This window comes from Clarias gariepinus, chromosome 7 (assembly GCF_024256425.1).
Source record: "Clarias gariepinus isolate MV-2021 ecotype Netherlands chromosome 7, CGAR_prim_01v2, whole genome shotgun sequence".
Lineage (NCBI taxonomy): Eukaryota > Metazoa > Chordata > Actinopteri > Siluriformes > Clariidae > Clarias > Clarias gariepinus.
Window position 1 is genome coordinate 8863097 of NC_071106.1, and position 22276 is coordinate 8885372.

Here is a 22276-nt window from a genome sequence, read left to right on the forward strand (position 1 = left end):
CCTTACTCTGCCTCTGAAAAAATTGTTCTTGTCCTCTATAAGCATTTTTAAAATATACAGTACATTAATTATTTATTTATTTTTATTTATTAATCATGCTGATAAAATGATGAACAAAAAGGTATTTTAAGCTTTATACTGTTTTTATACAATATTGCATGGACAGATCTGATCTAAACGTCACTTTGTAACCATGGCAACAGTGTTGCTTTTTTCCTGAAGGTAAAGTCGAATTTGCTAAATAATCAGCATGTATTTATCACAGGTACGTTACAGTGGGGTTGGTATTATTTTTCAGTGTTTAGCCTTACTGTAGTTAGAAGGAGGTTTAGTTTTAAATTTAAATTTAAAATACAGCTAATTAGTTTGATTATTATTATAATTATTTATTTCACTACATTGCCGATTTTATTTTTTTTATTTTATTTTTTACTTTACTCTGTCCAACGTGTTGTTTTTCTATTTTTATTATTTTTACCCCCGTATACAGATGAACCCCGGCGTACGAATTAAATCCCTTTTGGAAGCGAGTCCTTAAGGTGGTGAAATTTCGTATTGCAAAACTATAATAATTAAATAATGTAAACGCAGATAATCCGTTCTAAACTGAAAGTGTCTCCCTTTTCTTCTTGCTTCTGTCGTTGCTAACATGCTTGGGACCCTTGGTGTGCTATGTCTACACTAAGTCTTGAACTAAATGCAAAAATAAAACCACGAAAAAAAAAAAGTAAACTCGCTTCGCTTGACTTTTCCATTGACGCGAACAAGTTTTGAACGGCTCCTGGACGTACATGCAACTTATCCGGTGTTCAGTTCAGCTCGGTTCATTCACTCGGAGCCTGAGAACGCTTTGTGTGGCAAATTCCAAATTTGGAATTCCATTTCAATTCTTACGGCAAAAATTTGTGAGGCGAGGCACTCGTATGTGTCTTCTTGTATTACTGTATATATCCTTTTTTCTCTTCTTCCCATCCAGTCTGCCCGTGGTTGTGCTTTGATTTGCAGAAATTGCTCAGGTTATGAGGTGGAAAAAAAAAAAAAACTTCTTTCCACCTATTTTTTATTAATTTTTTATCTTTTTTTTTCTTTACTCTTTGAATTGCTTGTAAAGCGTGTGTGAGAGGGTCACTGGAAAATAAAAAGTGCCTAATGTGCCATGAGGCAGCGATGATGATGATGTTCATTTTGTCCCTATTTTCGTCTTTCTTCTCCGTTCTTGTTTGAGATAAAGGTTCTAACGAGCACGATGTCACCCTCTCTCTATCTGATTTTTACTTAAGACTCATCTCCATGAGCCTTTCACTATCCCATTCTTTTTAATGCGACACATTTTTAATGACATTCGTTCAGTGCTTGGTAGAATTTCTTTCTGGAGGAGAAGCTGCTTTCGGGTTCGTTTAATTACATGCCTGGTGTGTTTGCGTGACATTTTCGTCCTCGGTGTGGTCGTGCAGGCTTCGTGTATTGATTTGGAAAAGGGTGGGCGCGGTGTCTTTTGCTCAGGATATCAAGGATATTACTTCTCCTCCCCCCTCCTCCTCCTCCTCCTCCTCGTCAGATGTCAGGTCCTTGAGAGACACACACACAGGAAACCTCAGCCTCTTAATATTTCCTTTATTCCTGAGTTTGTGTCTTTTTTGTTGTTGTTCTTTGATGTCGACGTTATGAAACATGAAACAACTGATTTAAAAATTTTTTTAGATCTACCTAAGAGCATAGAGCAGTCTCAGCATGCACAGCGCTTATTCCCAGGATTGTGTCCTTGTTAGTTTTTATCATATTTTGACAATATTTTGCTTTAGTCATGTTAAAATCAACAAATTCTGGCCATTTTATTCTAGTTTTAGTCACATGAGCCCTTTAAGTATTTAATTCAAGTTTTAGTCAATGAAAATGTAACATTTCAGCAATTATTAGATTATTATTATTATTATTATTAATTAACCCTACATTCAATCTAATCTAGCCAAATTTTTCTTTTCTTCGAAGGAATTAACTTAACATTTAAAATGTATTCTTTTATCTGATGTTTTCAGCTATTAATATTTATTTTTAGTCCAATACTCTAAATCCGTGGTTCCCAAAGTGTGGGGCGCGCCCCACTAGTGGGGAATACAGACATGAGCGGGAGGGAATTAGTGAAAAATAATAGGAATTCATGATTTTCTTTATTGACAGTAAAGATGGGACACTCGAAACTAAACAATCACATGCAAAGAAATGGATCATTAATACAAGTAAATTAAAATAACATCAGAGAAAAAGTGGAACCATAGTGCAACAATAACGGTTTAAAGTCGGCATGTTAATTCCAAAGGAACAAAATATAAGGAAACATTCGGTATTATATACGTCATTTCATTTATTTCAATGTGTATGCTGATGTTTCTGTATTTTTGTTAAACTTTAATATTTTATCAGGCAGTACCAGTCTGGCATTTCTAGTTTCCAGTGTGGCAACAAAGTTGCTTTTTGATCCTTCAGGCGCTGAACAGAAGAGAAGATCGATATCGTTCTACGCTTTTTGTTGGCATTTTGCGATGATCCCTAAATCATTCGTTGCGCCGTAGAGAATAATGGTGTTTATGCTTTTAAACATGTATAATTTAAGGCGGATGTAGCTTAAAGACAATGTAGAGAGGAAATATATGTGGGTATCTTATTTGCGGGTTTATTTACGCAGCTATTGAATTCGGAGATGCGAATATCAAACTAACTTTACCGCGGACACAAACCGGGTCAGTAGCGTACTGTATGTAGTGAGCGTAATAACGTCAATGGATACATTTGTTACGTGGACCACAAAATAAGCAGGTGATTCAGCATTATCAGCCTAATCAACAAAAAAGCCAGTTGAAAGGAAAACATGATGAATCCTATGTTGCGCTTGGATTCATGGTGGGGGCGGTGGGGGCAGAGGAGAGACCCGTGTGTGTTTTGTGTCTTAAACCGCTGGCAGCAGACAGCACGAGACCCAACAAAGTAGGAAGACATTTAGAGACAACACACCCCAGTCACCTAAATAATCCACTCGACCTCTTAGAAAGAAAGCTCTACTGTAGATAAGTGACAAAGTAAGCCTGTTATAACAATTGCACGTGTATTTTATCTGTTTTGAACTTATTTTTGTTATTTGATCTTATTTGGGTTTACCATCCACGTTACAAAGGGCTAACCGCAGAAGCTACGTCTTCTGGTCTACTCAGGTTAGTTCATGACAACTTGCCTGTATCCATATTACACAAAAATGCGACTTTGCAGTCCCTTGCGTCCGCAGCAGTTGGATAAACGGTTCTCGACATAAAAATGCAACAGAGAGCACACACCGAGAGATTCCTGCCTTTGTTAGAGATAAGAATATATTCAGCCCCCTCCCACCGAAGCTTCGAATATTCGATGTTGATCACTACCGAATACTCAAAGCTCAAAAAATGGTATTCGGACCAGCCCTAGTAATTAGTAATCTCATTAATTGCAATAGCTTTTCTTTTTATACAATCTTGAAGCCTGAGGAGTTTGTAGCAAGCCACATGATTTTTATTTTTAAGCGCGCTATAAATTGTATGTGTGCGTGTATACGTTAGACGTCTCGCAGCTAACTTCTCCTACATTCCATTCTATGTATTGTCATATTTATTATATTTTTAAATTTCAGTATCATTCGTTTCTTCTTACATTTTTCTGATTTACTGCTTGTCTCTGAGAGCTACCAAACAAATTTCGTTTCATCACTACAGTGACTATAAAGTCTCTCTATCTTATCGTTAAGTGAAGTGCTCGTATAGGATGTCTTTCCCATTTCCTGTCCTGTGTGAATGACAGGAACTAAAATCAATACGTGTGTCAGTCTAGAATGCTTTAAAACACCAGAGAGGGTTAGAAAATCCCTTTGTGCCCTGCAACATCCATCCTGTCTTGCATTATATACGGGTGAGAAGATGCGGTTGGAGAAGTCGCTAGAATATTGCAGTTATGAGAAGAAGAAAAAAAAACTAATCTTAAGCTTTGTTTACACCGGGCATTTATTTTTAGCTTCCCCTTGTGTTTGAATCTGTTTAGCGTGGTTGTGGTTCCATCGCATTGATCTCGTTGTTACACCTCTCGAACCACCAGGTAGAGTTTCACTCAGTCAGTCTAAACGCGGGCAATAATTGAGCTGTTTTTTTTAAATATGAGATGACGCAACGTGACATTAAGGTTTTTGGTTTTTTTATACACGTAAATGTGCTGTCAGGTTACTTTTGTTCTGCACAGAGCACACAGCTTAGAATAGACAACGGTGTGAGGTGTGAAACTACATAAACCAATAATCCAGTTTGGTGCGTCTGTCAAACGTCCAGTAATACATGTATAATATGAACATTATCGCTTAATCTTTGTGCTAGAATGTGTTTAGAATAGCCAGTGTCGTGTTTTTTCTCGATATAAGAGGAGACCTAAGGATCCAGACAGGAACCTGAAGCTCAGGATCGAAACCCGTTATTCTGGAATGATTTTTTTCGGGTTGAAAGTTTATGTTTCCCGATGCAAAACTCAAGACCAAGTTGAGAGGGAGCGAGACCCTGGGATCGTTTCCGAGAACACTTGACCCCATAGTCTGGTTTATTTTGATCAGTGAGAACACAATCGTTCCAAGCTTGGAAACAGAACAGCATACTCGGGCATGGATCGATTCAGATATAGAAGCCAATCGTAGCAGAGCATGAAAGTAGATCGCTGTCACAGGGTTCAGTAACCTACATCCTCTGTCCTACACCGTCGTAGCTGATGCAGTAGGAAGGCTCTTCTCTTCCTATTAAAAGGTGTTTAATAGCGTCACATTCACCAAGTAGGTGCTTACTGCCACGTGCCACTTCGTACCCAAGAACAATGAATAAAAACAATGTGAACCTGATCAAACCTCTGCTATATAACCCTCAACCTAATCCCAGTCTCTCACATCAACACGCCTAATGAGTTCGCTCCACCCCCACTTTTTCTTTGTTTGACCCCACCCAGGTAGGTGGAGCTACATCAGGTTTAAGCCTGGTTCTTTGGGTTTCGTAGAATCTAAATACTTGTAGACAAAAATGTAGCGAACGTATTTCTGTAATATTCCCTAAATAATAAACCTGATATGTCTCTGCATAGAGACTTTTTATATCATGCTGTAATCTCTTATTTAGGACTGGGCAATACGATGATGTAATATCGATGATGTGTGTATAATAGGCATGGGAATCACAAGTTACCACCCGATATGATATTATCTGGATACGATACCTAGGTGACATTCGATTAATATCTCGATTCTGTATCACGATTTTTGTAAATATTTTCAAAATCTTTAAAATTATTTGAGCTCTGGCAACTTTTTCAAAAGATCTATACCTCAGCTTTATCACCAGCTTCAAAAATAAATTAAATATAAGTACGTAAACGTCAGCTTGGCTAGTAAATTATCACTAGCCAAGTTATTATAACTCGAAATGTCTGTAAGTCGGGGACTTGCTGTACAAATCGCATCAACACCTGGGTGTCATCATATCGTATCCCTGATAATTTACTAGCCAAGCTGACGCCAAGCTGTTAATTTCCTGGCCACACATACAGCGCGAATACTTTTATCACGTTTATCCGTGTTGGTGTGTGTTTTTTTTTGTTTTTTTTTTTTGTCCTGAATTTTTACTTCTCTTCCTCCTTTTAGCTCTTAGCGTTGATATCGACATGGCTGACAGCAGTTTATGACATACTATGATTAGCGTGTCATTCTCACGAGAGCAGGTTTTTTCCTTTTCAATTGTTTCCACCCAAACTGCTTACATATGGCTGAGAGATTTTCTGCTCTCCACTTAAACCTGATTTTTAGACAATTTTAAAAATCTTTACACACACACACACACACACACGTTTTGAACAAGTCATGGTGCGATTTCCACACGAGATGTGATCTCTCCTATTTTCTAACGAGTCTGAGATTAAAGAGTCGTAGAGCTTTAATCTCGGTCCGTTCTTGTTAACGAGTCATCACTCATGTCTGTTTTCCAGCTGTGAGTGATTGTTGTATTTAGACAATTGCATTCTGTGTCCATAATGAATCCCGTAGTGGCCGAGAGCCAAAAACCGTCTTCCTGTGTGTGTGTGAGTGAGTGTGTGCAGCTGCTCCGTGCTTTTGTGCGTGCGTCTTTAGCAGAATGGCGTCTTTGTGAGTCTACGTCGGGAGGCAAGAAATCGGCGTGCTGCCTCCATCTGGCCAGCCATACTGGCACTTGAAGGTTTTGCTCAGCTATCGGTCGAGAACATGACCGCACACGCGCGCACACAAGCACAAAGCATACACACTTTCGCTTATGGAGATCAGACATGGGTGTTGTGGTTTAATCCGCCGATAAAGCGCAGACACACAGAGGATCGGGGAAACGGCTCTAATTATAACGTGTGAGAAGGAAACGTCAGACGTGTCTTGCTCGGCTCACAGCTTTGTGATCAGGGCGCTGTACTTCTGTGTGTGTATGTGTGTTTGTTCTATTTCCTGCACTGATCCTGCAAATGCTACAAGAATAGCACCTATATTACAATACAGGCCTGGGAATATAAATGCAGGACAGCCCCTGAAACTCACACGTGTCTGTGTGTGTGTATTTGAGTACACGTGTGTGTATGTATGTCAAAATCGGAACTGGGAAATGTCCGTCACACACCACACCTGGAGCACAAACCCAGAATGAGGAAGAACCCAACCAACTTTGCAGCTGTTGACACTCCGACAGAATGAGAAACGTTGGTCACGTGACCACAACGTATGTTTTTCGAGTGGTCGCCTGATGGCGTCCAGAATGTCAAGCCTGATAGATTTGATAAATTTGAGCTTGATCCTCTATTCAGATTTCATGCATTTAGATACTTGTATGAACACCCACACAGAAAGAAGTAAGTATGATGTTATAATGTACCTGTAACACGAAAAAAAGAGAAAAAACACGAATCATAAAAAAAAATGCATAATGAAATGGATGTTTCTTTTTTCTTGCAAGAAAGGTTCTCCAGCAAGATGGAACCAAATAGTTGCACGGGTGCAAGGTGTTTAGTTTCCTGTGAGCACGAGAGTGAGAACACGGCAAACTAATGCATGACATCATCATTAAAAGCTGCCTGGTCAGTGAGAGTGTAACCTTTCACACTATACGATTCGACACGATCGAGTATCGCTGAATCTGATGTAATACAGTGCAATTACGTTACATTATAGCACATTATATACAGTGGTCATTGGTTCAAAGCAGCGTTACAGAAATATTTTTTGAACTCCCAAACCTTGTTTTTTTTATTAAACAAGGCACCAACAAACAGCCTGACTTTTGTGATTGATGTAGATTTGGCACTAACAGTTCACTATCGGGTACCGTTTTAGTGCCTTATGGGTCAATTCTGAGGATAAGACATGGGTGGTGTACTTGTATCTTCTAGTTTTAGTAAGGACTCGGTTTCAGAATCAAAATCATGTCTACTGTCAAGTACAAGGAATTAGACCTGGTATTGTGTTACCGTCCTTTCACATGTAATTGATCATATAGAGAGTACTATAACACAGTAATATATAAAAAATAAATTCAGTTTGGACAACAATCCAACATTAGCTCAGCTGTCCTTAGATTTTTTAAATCATAAACAGTATGAGTAAGTGGAGGTCGGTGTTGATACTGCAGTGGGAACTTTGAAACACTGCTAGAACTTTCGATGAGAGAAGTGTGTGTCTTGGTCATTAATCTATTATTTTTATTATTATGATGTATTCAACCATCGGTTAAGAAAAAGGTGTGAAAATTTGCAAGCCTGCTAAACATTTCCTATAATAAAGAGCTTTTTATTATTATACATAAGCAGGCTGGTTGAGGTTTTATATCTCGTACAGAATGTGCAACAAGCAGTGTTAACCTGAAACATCATGTAAGTGTAATGAAATGTGATTTCTTATCCTCTGATATCCTCTTGGGTCAGAATCCGCTGTAGGCCGAGCCATAATTCATGATCCAATAATGTTGAGTAGAAAAGTACCAGGCGTGTGCGTATCGGTGTGGGTCAGAACCCTATCCAGGGTCGCTGTGAGGTAAAGTTACACCACAAAGTTACGCTAAATTTAAAGGGTAGGACATTTTATATAAGTAACATTAGTATTAGATAGTGATGCTAGTAGGAAATTCTGTTTAATTAAAAAAGAAATGAGAGAGAGACAAAACATCCTGTTTAATTTAGGCCACTCCCACTTCGGAAGGAAATCAGGATACAGATACGGATAATTAGAATGCAATACAAATATTGTGTATTTGCTGTTTTCCTGTAAACACACACACATCAGAATTTAGCTTTCAGTTTAAGACTTTATTACAACAATATTAAAATCATGGAAAGTAACTTATGAATATTTCAATTTTATTATAAAGATAAGTTTAAAAAGATAATGGATCGTATTCTGGATCAAATGATAAAATTTCATAATCACAATAATTTTGGTCAAAACTGAGTTCACAATTATGTAACTGATCTTCAAAAAAAAAAAAAAATTGTTTGTTTTTTACATACAGAGTCAGCCAAAAATATTTATACACACTTCAGGAAATGAAAAATAGTATGGTGTATATTATATTAATCTAATATTAGTAGTATTATAGTATTATCATAAAAGTATTAATTATATCAATATATAATGCATAGGGAAAAAAAGTTTTTTTCCTTTGTGTAATTTTGTTTTAAAAATATCTGTTAGATAAATTGATTCAATTCAATTTTATTTGTATAGCGCTTTTAGCAATTTTCATTGCCGCAAAGCAGCTTTACACAGTCAAAAGAATTATTTAAGTTTGTATGATAAATGCCCCAACCTGGCTGAAAGTGAGTTTTGGGGTTTTCGGTGTGAGGAGTAAAAGCACACCGCTACAAAGGAAATAGCTCTATAACACAAAATGAGATGATTCTTATCGAAACAGACCATGGTATTGTTTCGTCTCGATTATCTGGTTTTCATAATTGTCGAAAGCCAGAACTGTAATCGAAATTGGATACGTTTCAGAGGCCTGTTTATTTAATTATTTACTCTGAATTAGTAACTGCGTTCATCATCACTGACTTGTGTTTTTTGCATGAACGTCCATCACATGTTCTTGAGGGGGTTAATTATTAATTTTCTCATTTTAACTGCGTGCGTGTGTGTGTGTGCGTGCGTTCGTGCATGCAGTACTGTGCAAAAATCTTATGCACATGCAAATAAATGCTGTAGAGCTAAGGTGTCTTCAAAAAAAAAAAAAAGACCCACAACGCCCAGTGAACAGCGATCAATTAAACAAAATCAGCATTTGGTGCGACGGCACTATGAGGACCCTTTAGTCGCAGATACAGTTTGTGCAGTTTTATAAGGAAATAAGTTACTATAAAAGTTTCCCAGGCGTCCTGCACAACCACACACAGTTTTTCTGACTGTTGCACCTGCTTCTTTTTTTGCATGCAGATTCCGGCAGATTTCATTTTTAGTCTTTAGGGTTTTTTGGTTTTGTTTTTTTTCTCCCAAGTTGTCGCTTATGTAATGTGCTGCTTTCTTTTGTGGCGTGCACATTTTTTTTCTCTCTAATGTTTAATTTTGTGGTGGAAAACCGATGTTTGAAAATCAGAAATGTTTTGTACTGACATAATAATAAAATCGTAATGTATAAAAAACAAGTAAATAAATAAAAAATTCTGTGGAAACTTTGTACTGAAAATTATCGGGTGCTAAGATTTCTGCACAATACTATATTCTTATACAGTATGTATGTGTGATGTATAATATATATGAATAGAATAGTACGTACAACATATATTTTCCCCCTGCCCTGTTTTTTATGATTCATTTTGAAAAAAATGAGTTTAAAAAAATATTGATTTAAGTCATGTCCTCGGTGCAAATGTCCTAAGGAGCTGAGAAAGCTTGTATGGAAAACCGACTCCCAGTCCCGGATGTTTAGGTCTTTATGTTTGGACATTCCTTCCGTCAGTCGTTCTATATACACCGCACTGGGAGATTTGCGAACACGGGCAATAATGGTACCTAATGCACCTTTAAATATAGATCCTGTGTTGAATTGCATCCAGGCGAATCGATGTACGAGAGCGCTAAGTGTTTCTCGGATCACCGATCCTGTACCGGTTTTTCTACCCAGCCTGCATGCCTGAGTTACTCGAACAGGGCTGGCCCTGAGGGGTTTCGAATATTTGTTTGTCATAAACATTTACCTTTTTCATTTCCTGCTCTATAGATAGCTGCCTTGTGTAGGCGATTAAAAATAACTAAATATAAAAAAAAATCCCCATGCAATTGTGATCCGTCCAGACGCAGATGACTTCCTGGAGTCAAAAGCTTTTAATTATCCGCTCCTTACACGTCTAACGAGTTTGTAATTGAACATAGATAAGATTGTGCTGCTTCTTATTTTTGACCCTTTGGCCTTAAGACCAAAAATGAAAGTCCGAGCATTTCTAACGAGGCCGTGTGAAGACCGGGTAGGTGGAGGACCTTTTCTTGGAGGAAATTTCCATCTAGTAAGTGTTTTTTTTTTGTGTGCAGTTTTTCATGCACAGAAGGTAAATGATGATTTAAGATCTTGGCACGTCGGCCGACAGAGACGGAAAGATAAAATCGCCTCACGTTCTGAGGTGAAAAGGACAAAACCGTGTGTAAATCGGTGCAGTACTTCATTACACCTAATGCACTGTAATATATTACCTCATGTCTCGAACTGTTTTTGTTCATGTGACCGTGTATCTGATTGCACGTTACATCACTTCCTGTTAATAATTATAACCAGAATTCCTGTTTTGACTCTTAGATTTATCCGGGATTCTGCAGGATTCCGCAAATTTAGGTGACTCTTAAAACGAGCCCTAAAACCTTTTCTTTTCTATTTTTTTTTTTTTTTGCCTAAAAAAAAATACATTAATGGAAGCATTTCACACTTTATCAAAATTATTTTAGTTTTCTATTCTCTGGGTCGTCAGGTCCGGTACTTACACCTTATCTTTTAAGGAGCTTATTTTTTTCCTATATTAATACCGCAGCGCTATGTCCGTGAAGAAAGCAAAGAGGAGATGATGATGATGAAGATGAAGAGCGCAGTGTTTTCCGTGCTTGTGTTTTAACCGGCTCACTTTACATTACTGCGAGCGTGAGTGTGTAGCAATGTGGGGAAATTAAAGGTTGGTGTAAAGCCGATCTGTAGGTGTGAGGTGCGGCGTGTCCTCTGGCCTCTCAGGAAGTCTGGTAGAGCTCGGGGTCGGCTTGTCGCGCCTGGCATTTGTTGTTAACGGAGTTCTCTTGCTTTATTTTATCGTCCCGCTGCCTCATGAAGAACAGGGCTCACCTGATTCATTACACATCATTCGGTGTGTGTTTAAAGAAACAACTGTAAGACCATCTATACGTTCTCTCATTCTCTCTCTCTCTCTCTCTCTCTCCTTTGTTCTCTTCCTTTCGTGTTATAATCTTGATTTCTGCACTGAACCGCAGTTGCTGATAAAACACTTTTGCACAGAGTTTGCAGAAATAACCGTACTCACTATTCATTCTCTCTCTTTCTGTTTCTCTCTTTCTGTCCTCATCTTTTTAATATAATGTCTCATTTATCCTGTCCTCCTCTCTCACTCTCTATGTATTTTTCTTTCTTTCCTCACCTGCACTGTCTTTCTCACTGTTTTGTCTCTGTCATTTCTGTCTGTTTCTTTGTATCCCCTTCTCACACATCCTTTTCTTTTGCCCTCTCTCACTCTTTCTCTTTCACATACTCTCTCACCTATTCTTTGTCCTCTCCTCCTCTCAGTTTCTGTTTATCTCTCTCTTTCTCTCTCTTTCCTACATCATCATGTTTCTTTTTCTTTCTTTCTCTCCTCACTCACACTGTCTATCTCTCTCGGGCACTCTCTTATGCTCCTCTCTTTTCTGCCACGGTCTCATTCTCATCTCATGCTCTTTCCCACTTTCTGTCTCTCTCTCTCTCATGCGCTTCTCTTTCCCACTTTCGGTCTCTCTCTCACACACATTCTGTGTTCTCTCCTTTCTTCTGACACTCTTTTTCCTCTCATACTTTCTCTCTCTTTTCCTCTCATGCATTCCTCTCTCTTCTCTCCTATACACTCTTTCTCCTGCTCTCCTCTCTTCTCTCATTCTCTCTCTCCCCCACTTTCTGTCTCTCTCATGCACTCTCCCCACTTTCTCCTCTGTCTCACATTCTCCTCTTTTCTCACGTTCTTCGCTCTCACACTCTCTCACTCTCATCCTCTCCTCTCTTTTTCTCCTCTTTTTCCTTTCTCCAACACTCTCTCCCACTCTCTCTATGGTTTTCTTCTCTCTCCCGTTTTCTTTCTGATTTTCTCTCTCTCTCTCTCTCTGACATCATCACACAGATGACTTTAATTGCTCCGCGTGGTGCAGAGCGAGGCCCGGGGTAGTTTGGCTCTGGCTGGGTTAAACTGAGCGTGATGGCGCGGCTGTGAGACTGATTAAACATCCTCGTGCTTCAGGACTGCCTTCTCTGACCTCTTGTACAGCGATGATGAGGGGTAATAAACGTGGAATGGGAGGTGTGGTGGTAATAAGTCAGTGATAAGTGGCTGTGCAGACGGGGTGAATGTCAGCATGGGTGGTTAGAACATCGTCCTGGAATCAACACGTGATCAACTGCATACTGTAGCTTTAAGTGTTATTTCCCTATACACCCTCCCTCAGGCACTCACACACACACATCTGTTCACACCTCTCTCATTCTTTTGTGTCTCCGCCTACCTGTCTTTACTTTCCGTCTCTTTTACTCTTGTTGTATTTATCTCTCCATTTACTGTCTCTGTGTAATGTCTGCCAGCATGAAACTGACTGCTTTCTCTTGTTTTGCGAATGTGCATGTAGTACACGTACACACACACGCACACACATACACGCACACATGCACGCACTTCCTCCTTGTCCCTGAATATTCACAGGATATAAATAGCAGGAGTTGTGCAAACCGCCTCTTCCTCATCAGGCAGCATTTTGGCAAAGATTTATGAAAAGAAAGACTCTCTTCTTCTTTGCACTGGGATTAGACGAACTCTTCATCATTCTCATCATTGTAAGTGTGAACCGCAGCAGGGCTTTGGTGTGTGTCTGCTCAGTACCCAGTTCTGGAGCAAGTACGCCGTGTTGATACTGCGCTTGTTTGTGCCAGCTCAGGTATGAGGAAGGGGATCGATAGATAGTTGGCCGAAAACGTTCTCCCGCAAATGTGATGTAACACGAGCTCGTCCTCGCTCTGCTAACCTGGTCCTTCACCTGGTGCACTTTTTCAGGTCTTGAGATGATATGATTATCATCACAGCGACTTAAAATCATTCATTCGAGTCAACGAGACATCTGTAAGCACTCTCTCTTTCTCTCGAATCGTTCGGTTTTTCCCGTCAGGCTCGGAAGGCTGGCTGAGTGAGAATCTTCTTCACCTCGCCTGAGTGGATTTGCATAGTCATTAAGGTCACATTTCCATATTTTCAGCATGTGTTCAGCGGCGCGGGCTGCCAACCGCACGATGCAAAACTCTGTGCAGGATGCGAACCGCTCGCTCAGAACGCACCTGACACACTTTCATGTTGTCTGGGTTTCAGTAGATGGTTTTTATTACAAAGTCAAACCAGGACACATGGTTATGAGAGTAAAAACTCAATTTGTTTCTCTCATGCCTGATTCACGTCTGATCACGTCGGCCTCACAGGAACTCCCAAATATGTGGAAATGGCTCGGAGCGAGGTCATGACTTTACGGGGGATGCGGCAGTAACTCCCAGCCGAGTTCCTGTAAATGTACACGTGGTGTTGGTGAATGGTTGTGTGTACAGTTCACACAGACGAATGCGTCTCGTAAACAAGTTGGCGGACAAGTTCTTCGACGATTTTCAAGACGTTTACACTGTTAAAATCTTTTACTGTGGCTAAGAGCCTCATCGCCGTACTGTACTTGAAGTCTTCGATAAACGCCAGTCGGTTTTACGGCTTCGTTTGCTTGTAATCTCGTCCAGTCCCTGTTGGACTTGAACGCATCTCATAGTATTAACATGTCCGTATCATCTCGTAGACTTTGTTAGCAAAGTAGGGAAAGCGTGAGCTACATCCTCAGCCACCAATTTTAACTGAAAAATGCTACAACATGCTAATCCTATCCTGTGAAAGATTTTATGTAAGATTTTTAAACCTGTTGTGCTCACGTCACAATGTTTCTTATTCTGGGCCACAAGTTATCCATAGATTTTCAAGACGTTAAAAGTCCCGTTTTGACTTGAACGCATCTCATAGTTTTAACAGCTGTTCATATCATCTCATAGACTCTTTGATAGCAAAGTAGGGACAGCGTAGGCTACATGTCTGGCTGCAAATTCGAACTCAAAAATACAACATGCACACATTGTCATTTTTTTACCCTGCTGTGCTCACGTCACCATGTTTTTTTTTCCTACTGGGCAAAAAAATTAATAAATAGATAAATCATCGCTCGATTTCAGACGTGTAGAAGATCAGCAGGTGATTTGGATTCGGGACAAGCAGTGACTCAATCTTACAATGACCATTTTTTCTTTTAAGAAAGTTTGATTAAGAAAGTTGAGTGTTTATCAAGGTTTCAGGAGTCATGTGACTGTGGCCGAGGCGTTTATATCCAGCTGCGGTTATGAATGGTGATGGTGGTATAAGAGCAGCGTAGCCACAGGTTACTGAACTCTCGCCGAGTCGTTCCTGTTTCTGCGCCTCGCTGCGAGTGTGTGATGACCAAAGAAAGAATACACGTCGAGGCGGAAGTCTGCGGGATTCGATCCGTTGCCATGACGTCGACGCCAGACGTGTTTTAACGTGAAAGTTACCGTAGAAAATCTTACTGGGAAAGTTCTTAGTGTTTGTCTTTGTGTGTGAGAGACTGTTTGGAAAAAAAAATCTGCTTTTGCCGCTTTTTTATTTATATATATTTTAACTATAGCGATACACAAACACACACGCGCTTTGAGGGCTCTGCTCTATTTTTGGCTTTGGTCTGTTTGCAGCAGTCCACAATTAGAACACTTCCTGTTTCTGCATGGGTGTCAGGAACACACACACACACACACAAGGCTGCTGTTTTTTGTGTGTGTGTGTTTTTTTTCCGTATTATACGTTATATACCACTCTTTTAACAGCTAAACTTTCCACATTTGTATTTATCCCACTGAGTGACCCTTTATCTATTTTTTTTTTTTTTTTCGTTTGTGTTTGTGGTCCCCATGGTTACGGATGAGATGTGTTGTATGATGAGGTAAGCGCAAGGTTAAGTGCCCTATCTCACCCCCCAATCAAGCTCGAGCCATCACCACTGAACGTTTTGGGTGATGGAAAGTCTGCGTCAGCTTTCACTGCCCTTCTGACTTTCACTTCCTGTTCTGCCGCAGGAAGTCAGTGAGGGACCACTCAAGTCTGTTCCCATGATGCTGTGTAGGGCATAAGTCTGACAACATCTCGACGTTTTTAAGTGGCTCTAATAGTAATAGATCTTGTAATGGAGGGTGAAGCCTCATAAGGCCAGGTCTAATCAGGTTATCGAATGTTAGGATGTTACGCAATGTGAGATGATTGTGTTGAAATAAATTGATTATGAATTTCGTAAAACGGTAGTTAATTATATTTGTTTTACAAAAGAGAGAGTGAGAAAGAGGTGGCCAAAATTAGTATCAACAAGTAAAACTTTAAAAAGAGAGAATTTTAAAAAGGTAAACGAAAATTGCAGTCTGTGCATCTTTAATAATAATAATAATAATCTTTTTTTATGATGTATACTGCAATCTACCTCATCTAATACTCATGCCGTAAACTAACTATTTACATGTAACCAATACTAGCCACTTTTGTTCGTGTGGAATTTAATCGCACATTCATAAGCGCTTTTTAAAAAAATGTACAGCGCCATCTGTTGAATGCTGGAATGAACTAAAATTTGTGCGTTACCATGAAGTGTGCGGAATGAAGCCGCGAGATCGCGCTTATAAAGTCGTGTTAAAAAAATCATTAGCGCCATCTGTTGAATTATAAGGAAGAATTTTTTTTTTATGATATAAAGACGTTTTCCCCTTTAAAATTCAAAGTAACATTTTCTCTCCCCATGGGCCGATTGTGATGAGGCCTATTTGTTACCTCAAGCTCGGCCAAATACACCTGTGAAAACCCTATTTAAAACCGTTCAACGCACTTGATGCTTGCACAAACAAAAAATTTCCAAAAACCATCTTGATGTGTGCTATTACTCATCGTCTGTCCCCACAAATAATTTGTCCCAAATATCTTCGATGTACAGACACACCAATTTTCCAGTTCTATTATACATTTACATTTATAGATAGAAGAAAAAAATTTCGTTATCCTGTTTGGTTTAGTAGTCATGGTGGTTAATAACTTGTGTGACGCTGTATTTGATAAACTTTATCTGTAAACTTTATATAACGTTACTCACATACAGTCATAATTAGAAACGTGAAACCTTTAAAATGATATTTAATAAGCAGTGTAGAAAGAAACCGTGTTCGTATTGAGCGCTGGTGTTTCTAACGGAGATTGCAGTGTAATTACGTTATATTGACGGTTGGACACTTAGGTTTGCTTGTAAAAGGTCTTTATATGGGCGACAGGTCTGAGAAAACGTAGGTGCGTTGTCGTCGTGCTCGCCGCCGCAGTGGGGTGTGACTCCTGGTAACTGTGGTGACAAACACACACACACTGTGTTTATTAACTCCTGTTTTAGTGCACTGCCACAATCAACATGAAGTGAAACTCACCTTGGGTTTATAAAGGGTGTAGGTAATCTCAATGTTCCTCTTCTTTGAGGTTTAATGTGTGTGTGTGTGTGTGTTGGTGTGGTTTTCTCCTCAGCTCTGATGCTGCCCGTTACCCTGTGACACCTGCTTGAGGAGACTGCAATCCCCCTGACACACGCAATGTCTGAGCTACAGGTACACACATCTATCTATCTATATCTATATATACACACACACACACACACACACACACACTCCTGCGCGGTGGGGCGTGAGTCCTGCACACATCCTTCAGTAGTGAAAGAGGAATGTGCACCGCGGCTCATCCGGTTCATCTGCTGCATCTTGCAGGTTACACAAGCGCTTTGGCACATTTTCAGGAAATGAGACATTTTTGGTTTCCATTATTTAGAATTATGTTGCTCTGTGTTTTTTTTTTTTTTTTTTCCCAATTTAATGATTTTTAAATCCTTTTTGTGTGAACCTCCGTGTAATCGTGTGTGTAGCTCCTTCTCATTGAGTTCTGCGAGGTCTTAATTACATCACGTTCTCTCCTGTTATTTTTTTAAAGTCGTCCCAGTCGCACAGAACACAAATCCAACAGAACTTCACTTCTTGTTCATCATATACTTAATAAATATCACACAGTTATAACAAATTTATGCACCGTCACACATTTATAACCTGAATACGTAACTTGCCTATACCTGGTATTACATACTTATAATATAATCCATTACTTATTTATAACACTGTGTTTTTTATAACACCATGCAAAACTATTACAAGTGTATAACATGTTCCCCTTTACATATATATTTATAATTTGCATGTACAATTTATTGCGTTTATAACGTTGTTACAACATTTACAGGGGTTGGACAATGAAACTGAAACACCTGGTTTTGGACCACCATGATTCATTAGTATGGTGTAGGGCAGGGGTCTTCAACTAAAATTGCTTGAGGTCCGGTAAATAAACACTCCTCACCAGCTAAGGTCCAGACAACCCAAAACAGACACTGATCCCCTGTATTCTCAGTTCTTTAGGTGTATCCAATATATGTTTTCATATGGATAAACATGTCTTTTCGTATGTATAAACAGACCGATTTACATCCTTCACAAATTGGATCTCTTGTTAATGCTGTTCTGTTGTGTCCTTAATGTTGCTTTGGTACAAAATATTTTAATTAAACCAGTAACAATATCTGACAAAAATATGATGAAGAAAACTGTGCAAAATGCCTTCATCTCTAAATCTGAACAGAACATAAATTAATTTAAACATTAACAACTTAATAGTTGCCAACAACTTAAAAATTAACAACTCCTTTACTATTTCCCCATCCGTATAGGGCTTGTTATGTTTTCCTAAAATCCCCTGTATTCTCAGTGAACATTCATAAGCTCATTGCTGGGCGGTGAGTGTGTGAGAGAGGACCTGTGTAGATCGCTCATACTGCACTTTAAGCTCATTTCTTTTCCTCGCCCTTACCACAGACTGCTGGGGGTAAGTTTCTTCAATGTGTCTATGTTTAATGTTTCCACTTTTGACAACCGCAACAGAGTCCGAGCAAATAACACACACAGGCCTCGTAGAGCTTGATGCAGGAAGAATGAATGCATATTTTCCCACCCATTCATCGTGGAAAACTCTCCAAATCAAACAATCAAACTTTTCAAAATTTTTTAACGTGAAATTTTTTTTTCCGCTAATCTGTCTGTGCGCTGCTCTTGCTTTCTGCTCTCTTCAATGCACGCATGACTGCACATCTGAACGTATCGGTTGGCGTAGCAACCCGTGACGCCGTAGGACCCAAATGGCTCTACTGAGCTGACCTTCACGTGCCCGATATACATTTTCTTTCATTCGAAAATAATAGCGTTTGCTATCCATCTATATATATATATATATATATATATATATATATATATATATATAATATATATATTTTTTTATACTAAGTCAAAAGTCTTCGTGGTCCGGGTGGAGGCATCTCGTGGTTCATCAAACCACTCTGTCATCAGTCTTGCAGTGTGTATTGGGGCATTTTCATCTCGATACAAGGCACCGCTTTCAAGATACAATGATTGAAGCATTGGGTACACATTGTCCTCCGGAATGGTTCAGTAATCCTAGGCAATGACGCGCCCATCTAGCACAAGTACTGGGCCTGAGGGATGCCATGATATTGCAGCCCAAACCATCACTAATCCACCACCATGATTCACTCTGGGCATGCAACAGTCTGGGTGGTACGCTTCTTTGAGGCTTCTCCACACCGTAACTCTCCCGGATGTGGGAAAGACAATGAAGGTGGACTCATCCGAGTACAATACATGTTTCACATTGTCCACAGCCCAAGATTTTCTCTGCTAGCCCCATTGAAACCGAGATTTGGCCTTTACACGAGTAAGCAAAGGTTTGACTTTTTGATTAATAATAATACTTTTCGATTAATCGCCCAGCCCTACCTCCAACACTAATTTGGCCAGTGTTCTAGTTTCATAGTCCAACCCCTGTACTTTTACATAGAATATACTGTGTATTTATATATAATACAATATACTTATGCGTAGAATAAATATAACATGTATATAGAGTGTATTGAATGTTATTCTTACTCATAACATACACATTATAGTTTCTAACACACAATGGTAAGTTGAATGCGGGTTGGGAGGCGGCACAATGGCGTAGTGGTTAGCCACTGTCGCCTCACACTTCCAGGATCAAGGGTTCTCTTTGGGTTTCTGTGTGCATGGAGTTTACATGTTCTCCTCGTGCTTGGTGGGTTTCCTCCGAGTACTCCGGTTTCCTCCAAAACCATGCAGATTAGTCTAGAGCGTACCACCTGTAGGGTCTACAGGAACCGCGAGATTTTACCACTTTAAATACAAACATATAGACATTAAAAATAATTAGAAAAAAATATTTTATATTTAGTATGGCGATGCGTGAACTGTAACATAAAAAAATCACAACGTAACTGAATCAAACACTGACTTGGGAGAAGGTCATGTGATCTGATGAGTTCAGACTGACCCTATTCCGGAGCGATGGGCGCGACAGGGTAAGAAGGGAAGGTCATGAAGCGTTGCACTTGTCATGCATTGCTTGTGGAGACAGTGTTATGATCTGAGATGCTTCAGTTGATCAGGTCTAGACTTAGCAACGTTATGTGGCAATAAAATAAAGTCAGCTGACGACCTTACTGTATTGAATGACCAGGTTATCACATTCATGCATTTTTCCCCTCCCTTATATTTACATTTTCAGCATATTAGATTAGATTTAACTTTAATGTCTTTGTACGATTGTTGTATTGTATTTATATAACAGTTGTTACGTGTACTTATGAAACAATGCATCTTTGTAACATTTATTATAGGCGACATCATGTATTTAGAACATGAGGTTATGAGGAACGAGTAAATGTGTGTAAGCTTGTGCCCTCTTTCTCCTGTGCAGACACCATGGCCGCCGGGCACAGAGTGTGTGGCTAAGTATAACTTCCAGGGCACCGCAGAGCAGGATCTGCCCTTCTGTAGAGGAGACGTCCTGAGCATCATCGGTGTCACTAAGGTAGGCATGAACATGGAACGGTAGCCACGCAAGCAAATCGGCACGTTGTAGTAAATGACTCTATATATCTGTCTTCAGTCATTAAACTTCCAAACACTACAGGGTTTTACTGACTTCCAAATTATAATCTCAAATTCAACGCCCAACTTTCAGAATTTTGTAGCATTTCCCATGGACAGGCATGACGTGACATGCAGATGACATGTGTTATATGCCTTGTTGACACTATGAAGCTATCCTGGGAAGCCCACCCCCAAATGTTGCAGCCATGACGAGCTGTATCTGCCTTTCTTCATTCTCTCACTGCAAGATCTGTAAATCCACTACTTGCACTTGACAGCATTCTGCGCATATAATTTTTTTTTTTTCATCTGCATGGAATAATCATCAGCAGTGCAGCTTAATTGTTGTTTTTATAAAGTGGTTATTAGATCATGAACATTTTAGATTTCTGTTCATTTGGAAAGTAGATGTTTATTTTCGATTCTGCGTCAGAGTCAGGAACCACAGGCGTGTAAACTTTTCAATCACGTTGAATAGGCCGAGTGAATCAGTTTTATATTGCTGTCTGTCTGTTTCCACAGGACCCTAACTGGTACAAAGCGAAGAACACTGTGGGGAGGGAGGGGACGATCCCGGCCAACTACGTGCAGAAACGTGAGGGAGTGAAGTCTGGAGGGAAACTGAGCCTGATGCCGTAAGCCCCCCCCCCCCTCTCTCTCTCTCTCTCTCTCTCTCTCTCTCTGTCTTTCTCTCTGTCCTGATGTCTCATAATGGGATCATCATCATCATCATCAGAACAGGAAATGATCTGCAAATGCCAAACTATGATTGTGCAGTCCAGATGATTCGTAGTGCACAACTTTCTTCAGCTCCAGCTTCATTAATGACCTCAGGAGCAAAACACACACAGCGTTTCTTTTCTTTTCCTTCTTCTCCTGATGTTGTGTCTCTATCTCTCTTTCTTTCTCTGTCTGTGTGCCATGGGGGCAGATTTCAATCAGTTATAGCAATGCCTTGGCTGAGTTAAAAAAGATTTTGGGGGGATATGCAATCCCTCTGTTCTCTGTAAGGACAGGAGGAATGAGAAGATCAGACATCACACCTGTCACGTCTTCCATCTTGGACATTACAAGATCCTCTATTTAAGCGGGTTTTCATCATATCAGTCTTTCGGTTGTGCTAAAATTTTTATGCTTTATTTTTTACTTGATTCAATGGCTCTACAAGGATAAACTCGAATGATGCCTTTATGCCAGCCAGATGAGTGTTACATTCATAAAACTCTTGTGATGCAATATGAGTGCCTTCTAATTTTTCCAAAATTTGTCTTTAAAAAAAATTATAAATTCCACATAATCTTATAAAACTGTTATGTTTTTTTTATTTGTAATTATTTATTCAATTAGTTCTAAAAGTGTTTTGTGAAGAAAAAAAAATCACTTTTCCATTACTGTGTGAACAGAAACCGTGTTCACTTGTCTGTATATGTGGGCGGGCCTCAGTCATGCATGTGCGTAGGTGTATTTGTGTTTGTGCGTGTATGCGCTTGCATTTGTGTGTTTGTGCATGTGTGTATCTGGGATGCCGCTGGCTCATAAATGAGCGTGCTTTAAAGGAATGCAGCCGCACTGATCTAATCAACTCGAGCCTGCAGTAAGCAGCTTCCCTCCGAACATCCAGCTTCTGAGCAGCTCCCAGAGGGGATAGACGGACACACGCGCATAGTGAAGTCTTAATTACTTTACTCAGGACAACACTGTACATGAAAGAGCGGCATTCTGACCACCACAGTGTAGTCCAAAGCTGCTGGTCCTGTGGCGATTGAAAATCTGCTTCAATGTGCTTCATCTGTCACATCGACATCCTTCCCAGCATTCCTCCCTGCGGCTTC

General features: G+C 39.6%; 1 protein-coding gene across 3 annotated transcripts in view; it reads left to right on the forward strand.

The window, feature by feature from the left end:
* The window catches only part of LOC128528272 (tyrosine-protein kinase CSK), a 36870-nt gene that overhangs the window by 2699 nt on the left and 11895 nt on the right, over positions 1-22276 (forward strand). For all 3 annotated transcript variants that reach the window (XM_053501042.1, XM_053501045.1, XM_053501043.1), the window contains exons 2-4: positions 16909-16988; positions 20269-20382; positions 20967-21079. In XM_053501042.1, coding sequence (XP_053357017.1) covers positions 16974-16988; positions 20269-20382; positions 20967-21079 — 242 coding nt within the window. In that variant the 5' untranslated portion in view covers positions 16909-16973. The remainder of the gene's footprint in view (positions 1-16908; positions 16989-20268; positions 20383-20966; positions 21080-22276) is intronic.